This window comes from Bos indicus, chromosome 4 (assembly GCF_029378745.1).
Source record: "Bos indicus isolate NIAB-ARS_2022 breed Sahiwal x Tharparkar chromosome 4, NIAB-ARS_B.indTharparkar_mat_pri_1.0, whole genome shotgun sequence".
In the NCBI taxonomy this organism is placed as follows: domain Eukaryota; kingdom Metazoa; phylum Chordata; class Mammalia; order Artiodactyla; family Bovidae; genus Bos; species Bos indicus.
In genome coordinates, this window is record NC_091763.1 from 86,796,657 (window position 1) to 86,814,166 (window position 17,510).

General features: G+C 37.2%; 1 protein-coding gene across 6 annotated transcripts in view; it reads left to right on the top strand.

Moving 5' to 3' along the window:
• The window catches only part of PTPRZ1 (protein tyrosine phosphatase receptor type Z1), a 208,944-nt gene that overhangs the window by 151,344 nt on the left and 40,090 nt on the right, over nucleotides 1-17,510 (top strand). For 4 of the 6 annotated variants that reach the window (XM_070788070.1, XM_070788072.1, XM_070788074.1 and 1 more), the window contains exons 12-13: nucleotides 4,383-7,962; nucleotides 12,702-12,846. In XM_070788070.1, coding sequence (XP_070644171.1) covers nucleotides 4,383-7,962; nucleotides 12,702-12,846 — 3,725 coding nt within the window. The remainder of the gene's footprint in view (nucleotides 1-4,382; nucleotides 7,963-12,701; nucleotides 12,847-17,510) is intronic. The other 2 variants (XM_019958993.2, XM_019958994.2) reach the window with 1 other exon arrangement.

The window sequence follows — 17,510 nt, forward strand, 5'->3', positions numbered from 1 at the left end:
GTGTTGCATGCATGATTCATTGTTTGTAGCACTAGTTGCTGAGCTTTGTAGATTAATGTATAATTAATAACATGAGTTTTATGAAGAAGTTGGAAGACACTTTAATTGGTATAGTTTTTAAAAAGAGATAGGAAAGGTTTGTTGATAATTAGAAAAATGATGGACTTTAAAAATAATGATAGCTATGAACTGTAGTTGCAAATTGGAACTTTTTCATTTTCTAAATGTTTCTAACAAACTAAAGTAATATTTAAGCAATTCATAATGTCGCTACAGCTTATTTTTGACTAACTTAACCAGTGATTGATAGGTTGATAATAAATGTGAACCAGAATATAAAGTGTATATATTCTTTTGCCCATTTAATTTGATTATTTTTGTTTGGACTATGCATATTATAAAGTCTGTTGCCAGCACAAGGTCCTTGAAGTAAATGGGCCTTTAAGGATATTTATAAATTTTAACATTGTCGTAAGTTTTGAAATAGAGAGAAAATGACTGTTTGTATCTTATATTTCATCCTAAGCCCAAATATGCTATTCACCAGAACTGAGATAATATGTTAAATCCAGGTTTTCTATTGTTAATGGTAGTAGGAATGTGTCCATTAGTACATATATGTGTATGAACTGATAACTTGTGAAAACGAATATTCTTATCTAGCTGTAAATAGTGGTTAGGTTGTGTTTTCACATGAACCGTTATTTCAGTGATTTTTTATCTTATGGCAATTCTCTCTTACAAAGGACTATTTTAGCAAAATGAGCAGTCCACATTTCACCAAGAGTTCACAATAGAATTCAGCTAAGCATATCTGTGTGTGTGTGTGATGTGTGTCAAACACCCTTCCAGTTGTAGACTGCATACTTGTGTCCTCACATGGTGGAGAAGAACAGAAGAAGCAACCTTTCATGACTCAATATAAAGGCATGAATCCCATTCATGAGGCTTCCACCTATGGCCTCATTTAGTACTAATGACTCCCAAAGGCCCCAATTCCTAAGACTGTCACTTTGAGAGGGTAGGGTTTCAGCATGTGAATTTAGAGGGGACACAAACACAGTTCATAACACTATTCACCTTCATTGATTCATGCAGGAATGAATGATAGAAGTTGGCAAACACCTGGAATGTATCAGTAATGGTTTTAAGCCTGAATATGGGTTTCCCTGGTGGCTCAGTGGTAAAGAATATGCCTTCCAATGCAAGAGATGCAGGTTCAATCCCTGGGTTGGGAAGATGCCCTGGAGAGGGAAATGGCAACCCACTCCAGTATTCTTGCCTGGGCAATCCCATAGACAGAGGAGCCTGGCAGGTTACAGTCCATGGTGTCGCAAAAGAGTCAGACATGACTGAGCAAGTAAACAACAACAACAACGTGGAAATGAATAGTTTCGGGAATGTTCCTCAAGTTTTCTTCCAATAGGAATGCCTGACTTTGAAAGACAAACTATCTCCAGCACAATCAAGGCTTTTCAATAAAAAATTTTAATAGATATCATAAAGGATAACAGGTGTGATCCATATCAAAACCATAGAGGAGGAAAGATTCACAATAACTTAATCTTGGGAAACAGTGTCCATTAAAATATTTGTTTTTTCATATATATATATATAAAGTAATCATAGAACATGAATCTTATGTTCTTCTTGAAACGTTGACATGAGACAGTATGACCCCATAGAAATGTACAAGACTTAGTTGGCTGGATTAATGAAAGGTCCATCACCTTCTTCAGATTCTAAGAATCTCACAGTGATGAAAGAGAAATTTGTGTTTCGTGTGTGTATAGTTTTTATTCCCCAAAAATGTAACAGAATAAAGGGTGACTGGCATTATGTTTTAAGAACAATGTTATAGAAGTCTACATAGCTTATAGTAGGAGGATGATAAAGGAGGTTTGTGTGGGATAATAAGCAAAGAGGAAGAGAAGCAATGGTATGTGGAATTTGAAAGAAATTGTCAGATCAGGGACTTCTAGTCTCTGGTGGTCCAGTGGTTGAAACTCCGCGCTTCCAATGCAGGGGGCATGGATTCAATTCCTGGCCAGGGAACTAAGATCCCACATGCTGCACAATGAAGCAAAAAAAAAAAAAAAAAAAAACTTACCAAAAAATAAAAGTTCTAAAGAAAAGAAATTGTCAGAGGATATAGAGAAGATAGATGACATGTGTTTTGGGAACTTTACTGTGAAGAAAAGGGGAGAGGTAAAATGAATACTAGGCATTGAATAGGAGATTTTCCATTATGCTCGTTTTAAATAGGAGTGATCTGGGTTTTAGCTGGTAAGAGTGATCCATTTAAGAAAGCAAAATTGAAAATACAAAGTGGAGGGAAATAGTTGTGTTAATTCCTGAGAGGATGATAGAGAATGGATTAGAACACAAATGCAGAAATTAGAAAGGAAGTAGAACAACAACTCTGTTACAACAGGATGAGAAGAGCGGAGGTCGATTTGGTTGGTCCCGGTGGGTTTTGATGTTTTAATGCTAGTAAGAGTTGAGTTTTTGTCTGGTGGCTTCTACTGCCTCTGTAATCAGGAAAACCATCTGCTGAGAATGAGGAGAGAAGAAAATGGAGGTTTGAATAGAGCAGAGCAAATTTTAATAGAGCAAATAGAGCAAAGTTTAAATGTCTTGGTAGAGGGTAAGAGTGTGGCGTGATACCAGAAAACTGGCAGGTATCCAGATTTAGAAAAGTGAGAAAGAATTCAGAAACTACATATTGCTAAGGTTAACACTGATCTTCACCAAAACTGTATCAAATTATAAAGCAAATGTTTGTAAGAACTTCTAAGGAAAGAAGAGTGTTTTCCACCAAGAGTGAGCCGAGGCAAACTGTTCTTATTTCCTTTTGCATGAAGTTTTGGGGCTTGAAGATGAGAAGAATATTTATTCAGGAAATTATGTGGTAAAATCTTCTAGTTGTCCTTGTGAACATGGCATCAATCAGAATGCAAAATTTTATCAAGGAATACTACTAGGGAGGAAATGGATCTGGAGAATCTAAGAGAATATCCATTTTAGCATTAATACAATCCAGAGCATTAAGGCTGACTCACTTCTCAGGATTGTCGCATATGCCTTAAGATTAAAAAACCACTTTAAACCAACTGAATAATTAAGCTGTAGATAACAATGCAGTCATTAAGCTTGAAATCTTGTGTTTCATACATGTAGCTTTCTGTGTGTCTGAGACAAAAGCTCATGAGCACACATGGCTTAAGATTCAGATTCTTTCTACTGATATTGGTCAGGTTCTCACTGACCAATTTGTACTTGGTCATTTTTTTCTTTTTTTCAAGGACCGTGACCTTAAAAGATCTAATAGATGACAGTGCTATGAAACTGACAAATTCATGTCCCATGTGAACAAAAAATATCATATCTTAATATGTTTGGCAATTCAATGTTTTAAACATATGATTAGACATATTATAATATATACAGTTTAAATAAAAAGAGACCATGGATTTTGGTTAACCTCTAGCCAGATCACTCCTGGGCCATCATAGTAACTAAGTGCTCATGAGTCACCTGAGTGGTATTTCTAAAGGAAACACAAAATTAAATGACTAGAACTAGGCCCATATTTTGACCAGTTGTTAAAAATGTCTGCCTAGGTTTAAGATGAACTCCTAGGGAAAAGTATTTAAAACAAAAACAAACAAAGCCAAAAACCTCTTCCAGTCTTAAACTTTCCTGTTAGGATAGCTTTAAAATTGTGATGTATTCTGAATACATACAAATAGTCTGAATATACAACAACTTTGATCTTTGAAATAAGTTGTTTTATTGCCGTTTTACAAGAAGCTAATTATTATTTAGCTTGTGGCCAGATGAACTAAACAGAGAAATATAAACACAAGAAAATAAATGCCATGTTAAATAACACTCTCAGTAAGTAAATACCACTACACTGTGTCTCCTTTTCAAAGCTGTGATATCTATTAATTACTTCCATAAAGTAAAATTTTAAGAAGCAGCCATAAGATATTTTCGTTGAGTAGAATTACTGTCCCTCAAGTGTGGATAATACTGGTTACAAGATAGAGGCGTGTCCTCTAGAGGGGTGGTGCTTTATGAGAAGTTTCCAAAATCCCACGAGTGAAGAATCACAGTATAATGCAGTTTAAGATATTATTAGGATTTCATGGAAAAGGAAATGGCAACCCACTCCAATATTCTTGTCTGGAAAAGTCCATGGACAGAGGAGCCTGGAGGGCTGCAGTCCATGGGGTTACATGACTGAGCACGCGTGCATGAGAAGGGTGGAGGGAGATGGGTTGGTAGCAATACACTGGTAGAACTAAAAAAAAAAAAAAAAAATCACTTTTCTCTAATTTCCTTATATCCCATTAAATCTTACTTGCTTTTCAAAGGAAGAAGAGGGAAAGGACATGGAAGGAGACACTGCTGTGAATCCTGGTAGAGACGGTGCCACAAACCAGATTAGGAGAAAGGAACCTCAGATTCCTACCACAACAAATTACAACCGAGTGGGGACCAAATACAACGAGGCTAAGACTAACCGCTCCCCAGCAAGAGGAAGCGAGTTCTCTGGAAAGAGTGATATTCCCAACATATCTTTAGATTCCACTTCCCAGCCGGTCACTGAATTAGACCCAGAAAAAGACGTTCCTTCGACTTCACAGACTGTGACCCAGCCTCCCCCTCTCACTCTGGCAGGCACTTCAGCTTCTTCAAGTGACGACTCTAAAACCATTCTCCGATTTCCACAGATGAACTTGTCCGGGACGGTGGAATATTCAGATACAGTTTCTACGACGGAATCGCAAGAGGTATCTACTGATATCAGTGAGGAAGAGAGTTTATTGACCAGTTTCAAGCTCGATCCAGGAGCCGATGATTCTTCCGGCTCCAGTCCCGCAACTTCCGCTGTGCCATTCGTGTCCGACAACACACCCCCTGGCGGTGTATTTCCTTCAGAAAACCCAGAGGTCGTCACATACGATGTCTTTATCCCAGAATCTGCAAGAAATGCTTCAGAAGATTCAGCCTCCTCAGGTTCGGAAGAATCTCTCAAGGATCCTTCCGTTGATGGAAATGTGTGGTTTCCTAGTACGACAAACGTGACGACACTGCCCGATGTCGGGTCAGGTAGAGAGAGCCTTCTCCAGACTAATTACACCGACGTGGATAGTGACGAATCTGAGAAGACAACAGAATCCTCTCCTCCAGGCCCACTGCTGTCACAGGGTCCCTCGGTCTCAGATGTGCGAATGCCACAGTATTCTACCTTTGCGTACTTCCCCACTGAGGTGACACCTCACGCTTTTACTCCGTCCTCCGGACAACACCATTCGGTCCCCACCGTCAACGTGGTACACGCGCAGACAACTCAACCAGTGTACAATGGTGAGGCACCTCTCCAACCTTCCTACAGTAGTGAAGTCTTTCCTCTAGTCACCCCCTTGTTGCTTGACAACCAGACCCTCAACACTACCCCTGCTGCTTCAAGTAGTGATCGGGCCTTGCATGCTACACCTGTATTTCCCAGTGTCGGTGTGTCAGTCGAATCCATCCTGTCTTCCTATGATGGTGCGCCTTTGCTCCCATTTTCCTCCGCTTCCTCCAGTAGTGAATTGCTTCACCGTGTGTATACGATCTCTCAGATCCTTCCGCAAGTTACTGCAGCTCTTGAGAGCGATCAGGGGTCCCTGCATGTTTCTCTGCCGGTGGCTGGGGGTGATTTGCTGTTAGAGCCCAGCCTTGCTCCGTATTCTGATGCCGTGTCGCATCAGATCACTACGCGTGCTGCTTCGGAGACCTTGGAATTTGGTGCTAGCAAGCCTGCTGTTCTTTATCAAACGCTTGTGTTTTCTCCAGCTGAAGCATCCAGCAGTGATGTCATGATGCATGCACGTTCTTCAGGGCCTGAACCTTCTTATGCCTTAACTAATGAGGAGGGCTCCCAACACCTCTTCAGGGTTTCTGACAGTTCTGCGGTACCTGGGCGTGATTCTGTTCAGGGTTCCTTATCTAGCAGTCCTAGTCACCACCTACCGATGCCCGAGTCTCCCTTAGTAACCCCAAGCGCATTGTTGCTGCAGCCCACTCAGGGGCTCTCTGGTGATGGGGAGTGGTCTGGAGCCTCCTCTGATAGTGAATTTTTTGTGCCTGACACAGACGGTCTGACAGCCCTTAACATATCTTCACCCGTTTCTGTAGCTGAATTTACATATCCAACCTCTATGTCTGGTGACGATAACAAGCTACTTTCTAAAAGTGACAGAATACACGGAGAGGAGACAGAACGGCACATTTCTTCTTTCAGTGACCTGGTTTACCCCTCTGAAAGCACAGTCATGCCTGACCCATATGATCGTGTAAATACATTGAATGCCTCTTTACAAGAATCCTCTGCCTCCACTTCTAGCCCAGAGGGCATCCTCCCAGAGCTTCTTGCTTTTACTGCCACTAAGGTTTATGATCATGAGATTAGTCAAATTCCAGAAAATAACTTTCCAGTTCAGTCTTCACACGCTGTATCTCAAGCATTTGGTGACACTTCACTTAAACCTGCGCTTAGTGCACACTCAGAGCCAGCATCCTCTGACCCTACTTCTAGTGAAATGTTATCTCCTTCAACTCAGCTCTTAGTTTATGAGCCCTCAGCTTCTTTTAGTACTGAAGTATTGCTGCAACCTTCCTTTCAGGCTTCTGGTGTTGACTTGTTGCTTAAAACTGCTCTGCCAGCTGTGCCTAGTGACCCAATAGTGGTTGAAACCCCCAAGGTCGATCACATTAGTTCTACAGTACCACATCTCATGGCATCCAGTGCCGCTTCAAGGGAAAATACGCTGCACTCTCCATCTGTACCAATCTCTGATGTATCATCTACTCCTAATACGCATGTTGCTTCACTTCAAGTTTTAACCATTTCTTATGCAAGTGAGAAATACTCTGAACCACTTTTGCATAAAAGCGAAAGTTCCCACCAAACAGTACCTTCATTGTACAGTAATGATGAGTTGTTCCAAACTGCCAATTTGGAGCTTAACCAGGCCTTTCCTCCAGAAGGAAGGCATGCATTTGCTACTCCTGTTTTATCAGTTGCACCACCAGATACGCTTATAAATAAGCTTGTTTATTCTGATGAAGTCTTCACCTCCACCAAGGGCCCTGTCACCGATGAGGTATTGGCTGGTATTCCTACAGTTGTTTCTGATCCAGTTGTAACTGCTGATCCTTCTGTCCCTTTAGGAAATGTGTATGTTTCCATTTCAGCCATTTCTCCCAACAAGGATGGTTCTGTAACCACAACCAAGTTGCTGTTTCCTTCCAGAACAACTTCTGAGCCAATTCAAAGTGCCCGATCTGATGCCAATTTGGTGGGTGGTGGTGACAATGGTGATATTGATGATTACGGTGATGATGATTATGATGACAGAGATAAGGATGGCTTATCCATCAATAGGTGTATGTCATGCTTCTCCTATAGAGAATCACAGGAAAAGGTGATGAATGACTCAGACACCCAGCAGAACAGTTCTGTGGATCAGAATAACCCAATCTCATATGCACTATCTCAGAATTCTGAAGAAGGAAATAGAATCACAGGTGTCATATCAGATGATCAGACTGATATGGACAGAAGTCCTGATAAATCACCACCAACAAATGTGCCACCCCAGAAGCGCAATGATGGAAAACAGGAAAATGATGTTCAGACTCACAATACCCTGCTTCCTTTCAGTCCAGAATCTAACGCTTGGGCAGTTCTTACCAGTGATGAAGAGAGTGGATCAGGGCAAGGTGCCTCAGATAGCCTTAATGATAATGAGACTTCCACAGATTTCAGTTTTCCTGATATTAATGAAAAAGATGGTGATGGGGTACTGGAAACAGGTGACTCAGAAATAACTCCTGGATCCCCACAGTCCTCAACACCGACTATTACTAGCGGGCATTCAGAAGTGTTCAACATTTCAGAGGCAGGTTAGTTACGAATCCAAAGGATAGATTGAGGTGTGATGGCTTTCTGCCTCAAAAAAAAAAAAAGAAAAATCTTGGAAAGAGGTATTTGGTAAAATGGCCATCGTTTTTAAAAGTCAGGATATTTATAAATCAATTTACAGGTTTTAAAATTTGATTTTTTTCATTATTTCAAAGAAATACTGAATGTGTTTTTATCCTTAGATTAACTCTCTCCAAAACAGATAAGATGATTTCTATTGTCAATTCTTTCATATTCCACAAGATGCCTGTTATATGTGAGAGCAATTATGTGTATATAATACATTTTTAGTACACTGCTTTTTAAATAATAGATTGGAGTGTATTTTGGATGATTTTAGTTTTGATATTTATGCATATTCTAAATTACATTGCCAACTAAATATCGAATTACAAACTCTGATATAATACGACATATGTGTCTCTCTCTCACCCACTCAGTGGAAAGCAATTAGATATTTTGGACATCCACATCAGATTGGGGACTTTAGAAAAAAGTTCTATTGCTATGTTTTGAAAGTTTAATGGTAAGATATTTTTTTAAGATTTAATTTTTTAAGAATGTCTCTTTGATTACCTTAACATTGCCTAAAGAGGGCAGTGTGAACTAACAAAATACCTTCTACTTTATACTTGTTACATACCTTTCTAAGAAGTTAGATAATGGCCATTAATATGCATAATATGTATAGGTATTGTATGACAAGGTGTACAACACAAGAACATTTTCTGTAGAAATGCATTTCATTTGTTAATGTATTTTATGCAAACTAATTTATAGCCAGATGTTTCTTCCAGCAGATTGCTTGCAGTATATATAATACAGATGTTTGCTTTAGATGCCGGGGGGTGGCGGGGGGCGGTGCAGAAAGGGGAAATTCAATGCCATTAAGAATATGAAATACTAGATAATTTCATTGCCTTGATCTTAAGTTTTATAATTTGCTTTTACTATATTTTAAGGCATCTTTTTAAATAAACAATGAAAAATATTTAAATCTCAACAGTGAGTCAAAAAATAAAGTAACATCTTGCACTATTATTTTGTAAAAGTAGGTATTTAAAATCCAGAACATAGATACCAGTCTTATTAGGATAGTTTTCCTCTTTGTTATTTCCTTTCCTTGAATGAGTTATGTACTTTTCCTTCAGTGCAGCAGCAATTAAAAGCGTGTACATTTTGATAGAGAAGTTTCTTTACATTCTGATTTGATACCTACTTAGCATTGCATTCCAGTTTTCAACACTTAAACTCTGTTATGTGAAAATAAGTATAATACATGGGTCACCATATTCATTAGTATTGCCTTATATATGAATTGTTATCCGGCTTCAATTATAGTTCTTTTGGTTTTTTAATTTTTATTAGATTGATTTAAAAAGAAAACATCAGGAATGCATCCATTTTTCTATCTTATTTTATAGTGACATCATCTATATGTTATTGCTAGATTATCTGTTATGAAAAGACTATATACTATAAAATGTCAAACCTGAAATTACTGACCAAAATTACTGTATTTTCTCTTCAATGCACTAATTAGATTTATTTAATTTGAGGATGTTTTCCTACTGATGAGGAGAAAACAATATGAATATAACATCTAACAGCATCAAGTAATGTAATTGATGACATAAATAAGATCATATAGGGGAAAATTCTTGCCTGTTTTTAAAACATATCTAAAAAATCATATGTAGTTTGTCTTATCCAATAATTGAAAATGCCTCTCTATCAAATGCATATAGACTAATTCTGAAACTTACCATTTTATTACCTATTTTTTAGAATGTAGAATAATTTATAAGACATGCTCCTCAAAATAATATAGATAAGACAGATATTAGTACCTGCAACTTATGAATGCATAGACTGAGTCCTAAAGATACTAGACTGCTTGATCAAGGTCACACAGGAAGTTAATAAAAAAAACTAAGACTGGAAACGTGTCATTGGTGTCTGTCTCTTAGAGACTTCATTTTCATGATTGAGAACAGTAGAATATATATAAATATAAATAATGCTTAATTTGTAAACCAATATTATTCTTATTTATTTCCTAATCATTAGCACATTCTTGCCTTATTATTTAGGTAACTCATATATACTATGGAGCCATATCCAAACATATTTTAGTGTCAACTAATGAATATAAAAAGCAGTATAACTAGTTGCTCTTCATTATAGTATACAAAGCAGCCAGTTGATTGTTTTTACTTTCATGTGGTAGCTCATATAAAATATTTAGGTTTCATTATATGTAATTATCTTGGCTTTATCATTCCAATTCCCTAATTAAAAGGTTTGTTTTAAAATCAGACATCCCAGAGAACTTATGAGTAAAGTCTACATACAAGATTCTGAATGTGTGCATGTGTGTGTATAATGCATGTATATAGTATGCATGACATATATATATATTGTGATTTGTTACATATTTCACGTGTTATATATCTGACATATGTATCACATATTTGATCAGACATATCTCATATATATGTATGTACATACATCTATATAAATGAGATATGTACACATCTAAATACATATATATACACACATACAGCTATGTGCCTACTGCAATGAATATTTGTGGTCATTGAAGACTAGTGAAATTATATAAACTCACTTTGTATGTAAGTTAATGTACATCATTGGTTCTTAAACTTTAATGTGGATCAGAATCACCCAGAGGGTTTGTTAAAACATCGATTGCTGAGTTTTACCTACAGAGTCTCTTTTTCAGTAGATTTGGGATGGTTGAAGAAGGGCCCTAAATATACATTTCTAACAAGTTTCAGGTGATGCCGATGCCACTATTCTGGGGGACCTACTTCAATAATGACTGAAATAGATAATAATACTAACCTTCCTTTGTAATTTCTAGGTACCAGAGACTTTGCTAAGTGGATTATTTCCTTTATTAACCACAAACTATTTCTATTGTAACAATAGGAAAAAAATGGGAAGACAATTGTGTATGAAACAAAATGCTTTCCTAAATTTCATAAAGCAATACCAGTGCATTCAAACTTAGGCTTCTGAATAAGTCTCCCCACAGTAGGTAATGACCAGAGTGTATGGTTAATGTAATAGAAGGTGAAGTTTAGCCTTCTCTCATAAGAATATTAACTACAGCTCAAGGATCAACTGACTTACAATATTCCCACTTTTTAAACAGTTTCATTATTTCCAGTCACAACTTTGAATTCCATTTTTTTCTCACAAATGCTTCTGTAATTATAAAAATACACATCTTGGAATATTTGGTTGCCACTTATAATCCTTTGATGCATTTCCTATATGTGGATTAAATTCTTGACCCTTTCTGCATCACCTGTCTTTACAGAAGGAGTCTATCGTTTTAACTCTCAAGTTCTCTCCAGTTAGACATATTTCAGTGCTCTATTTATGAATCTGTGACTGTCAAATTTATCCTCAGATATTTTCCATTAAATTGATATTATTTTCAATTAAATTAATGCCCATTGTCTATCACTAAGAGTATGGTACTTAGTATACCAAGGTACTTTTATACCAGATGTACCATATATGTTGGAAGCAAGGTAGACTCTGATGAGGAATTTAAACTTAGTTACTCCAGAGATCCTACAGGTGGACAGGATAAGGACTGTTAGTTTGTAGTGGTGTCAGCTTGTTGTAGCATCCTGTTAGGGTTCTGATGTACAATCATCTTGGTTTCCCACTGCACATACCTCAAAGTAGAAGGGAGGAATTGTGACTGGTCACTGACACTCTGAAGTTCTAAAACGTTTTTTAACAACTTAGAAAGATAGCTTTGTTTGCAGTGATTTTGAAGTTCTAGAACAAAAATGTACCTGATTTGTCACAAAAAAATAGTTATTTGCTATCTTCTAAAATAACCCAAGGACAGAATTTAGACTTTTTCATAATTTACACTTGTGTATTTAAAAAGAATGCCTTAGATCTGTGCATTCCTTCAATTCACATGCAAAAGTATTTTTATTTTTGATAGAGAAAAACAGTTGGCAATAAGGGAATTCAAAATGTCTAAATTTTAAATAGTTTGCTGGATTGAAGGGTTATCTTAATGTAAGAAGAGTTATCCTAAGAGTCTCTCTTTATGAAATTATTAATTGCTCCTAATTATTTACCTAACTGTGGGATGAAAAATATTTCCACTACAATTTATTTTGGGAAATCAAGATTATATATGGTGATTCAGTAAGTAGCATTGTTTTTCTGGATCATTTTTATTAAAAAACTGAATAGTTTTTATTTTAATACTTTAGTTTCCTTTCACAAGCTTTTCAAGGCAATATTTTGCTTCCTGGTTACCAGTCTTTGCTGGATATTATAGTTCCTGAGCTCTGATAGCCTGCCTTCCTTTTTTTCTCTTTTTCTATGAGCTTGTTTGTTTGTGAAGTGTAATTGATCTGTAACACCAGGTTAGTCCTTGCTGCACAGCATAGTGATTCGATACCTCTGAACATTTCAAATTGATCACCACAATAAGTCTATTACCATAAAGATATTGCATAATTATTGACTAAATTCCCCACACAGTATATTTCACACCTATGACTCATTTATTTTGTAACTGCCTTACTTTTAAGCTTTGGGTCAGAGAAATTTTAAAGGTAAGCAACAGCAAGAAGATTGCAGTTATTCAGTTGAAAAATGTTGTGCTTTTCCCTCAAGCTTAAATATCAACTTTCTCAATTTTCTCCGACTACAGAGGCCAGTAATAGTAGCCATGAGTCTCGTATTGGTCTAGCTGAGGGGCTGGAATCCGAGAAGAAGGCAGTTATACCCCTTGTGATCGTGTCGGCCCTGACTTTTATCTGTCTAGTGGTTCTTGTGGGTATTCTCATCTACTGGAGGTAAGTTAAATGTTTTGGATGTGTATTTCATAGAGCTCAGATTTTACTTTTGTTTTACCTGAATGTTCTGCAAAACATACTCAAAATTCACTGTACTTGAGAGCTACCACTAATTTATCCAGGTAACTCTGAGTAAGAAGAATTTGTGAATCCAAAGACATAATAATAAAAGATCTGACTATTCTTCACACTTCTGTCAAACAATTAAAGGTAAAATGGAGGAACTTTGACTTCAGTTAATATTTAATACAGTATTTTGACAGTTTTACCTTCATGTTAATCTAATGAACATTCTGATGTTACCATAGCATCTAAGGTTCTCAGTTAAATGCTTGAGCTTTTATAACTTTAAAAGTTACTATTTTGGAAAACATCATTTTTGATATAGTGAAAAATATTTTTATAGCAGTGGATTTTGTACAAGATACATATCAACTGCATGCTAATACAAAAAATGATAACCCATACACAAAAGTACAAATCAAGCATTAAAATAGAATGCAATTTGAAGATAAAGTAAATGACTATATTAAGAGGAATGGGATTTTAAAATTCATTATTGTTTGCCTTGAAGATGAGATATAGCTTCATTCTTATCAATAACCTATTGAAACTTTTAAACGGCAAGGAACATTGCACCTGACATAAACTTCTGATCCTATAGCAAATGGAACACAGTGCAAATTTATGTTTACTAGGGATGTAATACAAATCAGTATAACTGCTATAACCGTGTCTGTTGGAAAGCAAGGACTTTATGATGATATAAGGAAACCTATCTAAACCAAGAAAGGGCATAACTTAGTACTTTATCCTTTTGTTTTAAAAGAGGGTTTTGTTCAGAAGATTTATACTCCATTTCCTTTTGTTTAGCAACATCCATCTATAAGTTTATCATCACCACTCTTTGTGTTATTCCAAAATATCTTTTCTCAGTTTATTAAAAAATATTTAGTGTGTTTACTGACTGTTTCCCATGTGCTCAGTATTGTGTGAAATACTGTGGGAGCGTATGAAAAAAGGAATGAATGGAGAGTCACCACTGTCAAGATGTTTATGCTTATTGAAGAGAAAGAGTTTTCAGTGAAAAATGTGTAAAATATTACACAGAAGTGTATGCATGGCAGCTTAAATCTCTCTTTTTTAATGTAAATTTATTTATTTTAATTGGAGGCTAATTACTTGAAATATTGTGTTGGTTTTGCCATACATCAACATGAATCCACCATGGGTGTACACGTGTTCCCCATCCTGAACCCCCCTCCCACCTCCCTCTCCGTACCATCCCTCTGGGTCATCCCAGTGCACCAGCCCCAGGCATCCTGTATCATGCATAGAACCTGGACTGGCGATTCGTTTCATATATGATATTATACATGTTTCAATGCCATTCTCCCAAATCATCCCACCCTCTCCTTCTCCCACAGAGTCCAAAAGACTGTTCTATACATCTGTGTCTCTTTTGCTGTCTCACATACAGGGTTATCATTACCATCTTTCTAAATTCCATATATATGCATTAGTATACTGTATTGGTGTTTTTCTTTCTGGCTTACTTCACTCTGTATAATAGGCTCCAGTTTCATCCACCTCATTAGAACTGATTCAAATATATTCTTTTTAATGGCTGAGTAATACTCCATTGTGTATATGTACCACAGCTTTCTTATCCATTCATCTGCTGATGGACATCTAGGTTCCATGTCCTGGTTATTATAAACAGTGCTGTGATGAACATTGGGGTACATGTGTCTCTTTCAATTCTGGTTTCCTCAGTGTGTATGCCCAGAAGTGGGATTGCTGGGTCGTATGGCAGTTCTATTTCCAGTTTTTTAAGGAATCTCCACACTGTTCTCCATAGTGGCTGAACTATTTTGCATTCCTACCAACAGTGTAGGATGGCTCCCTTTTCTCCACATCCTCTCCAGCATTTATTGCTTGTAGACTTGTGGATAGCAGCCATTCTGACTGGCGTGAAATGGTACCTCACTGTGGTTTTGATTTGCATTTCTCTGATAATGAGTGATGTTGAGCATCTTTTCATGTGTTTGTTAGCCATCTATATGTCTTCTTTGGAGAAATGTCTGTTTAGTTCTTTGGCCTATTTTTTGATTGGGTCGTTTATTTTTCTGGAATTGAGCTGCAGGAGTTGTTTGTATATTTTTGAGATTAGTTCTTTGTCAGTTGCTTCATTTGCTATTATTTTATCCCATTCTGAAGGCTGTCTTTTCACCTTGCTTATAGTTTCCTTTGTTGTGCAGAAGCTTTTAATTTTAATTAGGTCCTTTTTGTTTATTTTTGCTTTTATTTCCAGTATTCTGGGAGGTAGGTCATAGAGGATCCTGCTGTGGTTTATGTCGGAGAGTGTTTTGCCTATGCTCTCCTCTAGGAGTTTTATTGTTTCTAGTCTATCATTTAGATCTTTAATCCATTTTGAGTTAATTTTTGTGTGTGGTGTTAGAAAGTGTTCTAGTTTCATTCTTTTACAAGTGGTTGACCAGTTTTCCCAGCACCACTTGTTAAAGAGATTGTCTTTTCTCCATTGTATATTCTTGCCTCCTTTGTCAAAGATAAGGTGTCCATAGGTACGTGGATTTATCTCTGGGCTTTCTATTTTGTTCCATTGATCTATATTTCTGTCTTTGTGCCAGTACCATACTGTCTTGATCACTGAAGTCAGGCAGGTTGATTCCTCTAGTTCCATTCTTTCTCAAGATTGCTTTGGCTATTCGAGGTTTTTTGTATTTCCATACAAATTGTGAAATTATTTGTTCTAGCTCTGTGAAAAATACCGTTGGTAGCTTGATAGGGATTGCATTGAATCTATAGATTGCTTTGGGTAGTATACTCATTTTCTCTATACTGATTCTTCCAATCCATGAACATGGTATATTTCTCCATCTATTAGTGTCCTCTTTTGGAGAAGGCAATGGCACCCCACTCCAGTACTCTTGCCTGGAAAATCCCATGGATGGAGGAGCCTGGTGGGCTGCAGCCCATGGGGTCGCTAAGAGTTGGCACGACTGATCGACTTCACTTTCACTTTTCACTTTCATGCATTGGAGAAGGAAATGGCAACCCACTCCAGTGTTCTTGCCTGGAGAATCCCAGGGATGGGGGAGCCTGGTGGGCTGCCGTCTATGGGGTTGCACAGAGTCGGACACGACTGAAGCAACTTAGCAGCAGCAGCAGCAGTGTCCTCTTTGGTTTCTTTCACCAGTGTTTTATAGTTTTCTATATATAGGTCTTTAGTTTCTTTAGGTAGATATATTCCTAAGTATTTTATTCTTTTCGTTGCAATGGTGAATGGAATTGTTTCCTTAATTTCTCTTTCTATTTTCTCATTATTAGTGTATAGGAATGCAAGGGATTTCTGTGTGTCGATTTTATATCCTGAAACTTTACTGTATTCATTGATTAGCTCTAGTAATTTTCTGGTGGAGTCTTTAGGGTTTTCTAAGTAGAGGATCATGTCATCTGCAAACAGTGAGAGTTTTACTTCTTTTCCAATTTGGATTCCTTTTATTTTTTTTTCTGCTCTGATTGCTGTGGCCAAAACTTCCAAAACTATGTTGAATAGTAGTGGTGAAAGTGGGCACCCATGTCTTGTTCCTGACTTTAGGGGAAATGCTTTCAATTTTTCACCATTGAGGATAAAGTTTGGTGTGGGTTTGTCATGTATAGCTTTTATTATGTTGAGGTATGTTCCTTCTATTCCTGCTTTCTGGAGAGTTTTTATCATAAATGGATGTTGGATTTTGTCAAAGACTTTCTCTGCATCTATTGAGATGATCATATGGCTTTTATTTTTCAGTTTGTTAATGTGGTGTATTACATTGATTGATTTGCAGATATTGAAGAATACTTGCATCCCTGGGATAAAGCCCACTTGGTCATAGTGTATGATCTTTTTAATGTGTTGTTAGATTCTGATTGCTAGAATTTTGTTAAGGATTTTTGCATCTATGTTCATCGCTGATATTGGCCTATAGTTTTCTTTTTTTGTGGCTTCGTTGTCAGGTTTTGGTAGCTGAAATCTCTTAATGCTAAGAGTAGTCAGAGAAAAAAGGAGCTTGGTGGGCCAGAATGGACAGCATAAATGAGAAATGTTGAGCTTGAGCTGGATAGGATTCACAAAGAGGAACTAAAGGAGAAGGGTGTGCCAGGCAGGGTCCCCGCAGGTAGGAAGGCTGGAAAGGAGGGATGAGCTGTGTGTGTCTGAGACTGTGGGGTTGGATCATCTAGCTGCATGTGGTTGTATATTGGTTGACTAAGGTAGACTGTTGCCATGAGCAGCCATATTTCATATCTGACTTCTTTTGAAGAACAGAGTAGACTGCAGACTATAGCAAACAGATCATGCTTTTGTTATCATGAATGGATTAGGAGTCTGTTGTGTCCATAACATCATGCAAACAAAACTGCTTTCTTTAATGATTCCTGTAATCACCAGTGCCTCTTTTGACAGAAGATTTCATGTTTAGCAGAGTACCACCAGCACAGTACCTAATGCATAAATGTTTGCTCACCAAGAATTCATATTGCTTTCTTCTTACTCCCCACGGGACTTGTTGGCCAGACTTCTTACCAACACTCATGTCATGTTTGTTCAGATTACTGTTTTATATCTAAGCTGATTTTCCCTGCCAAGTCAATTTTTGAAG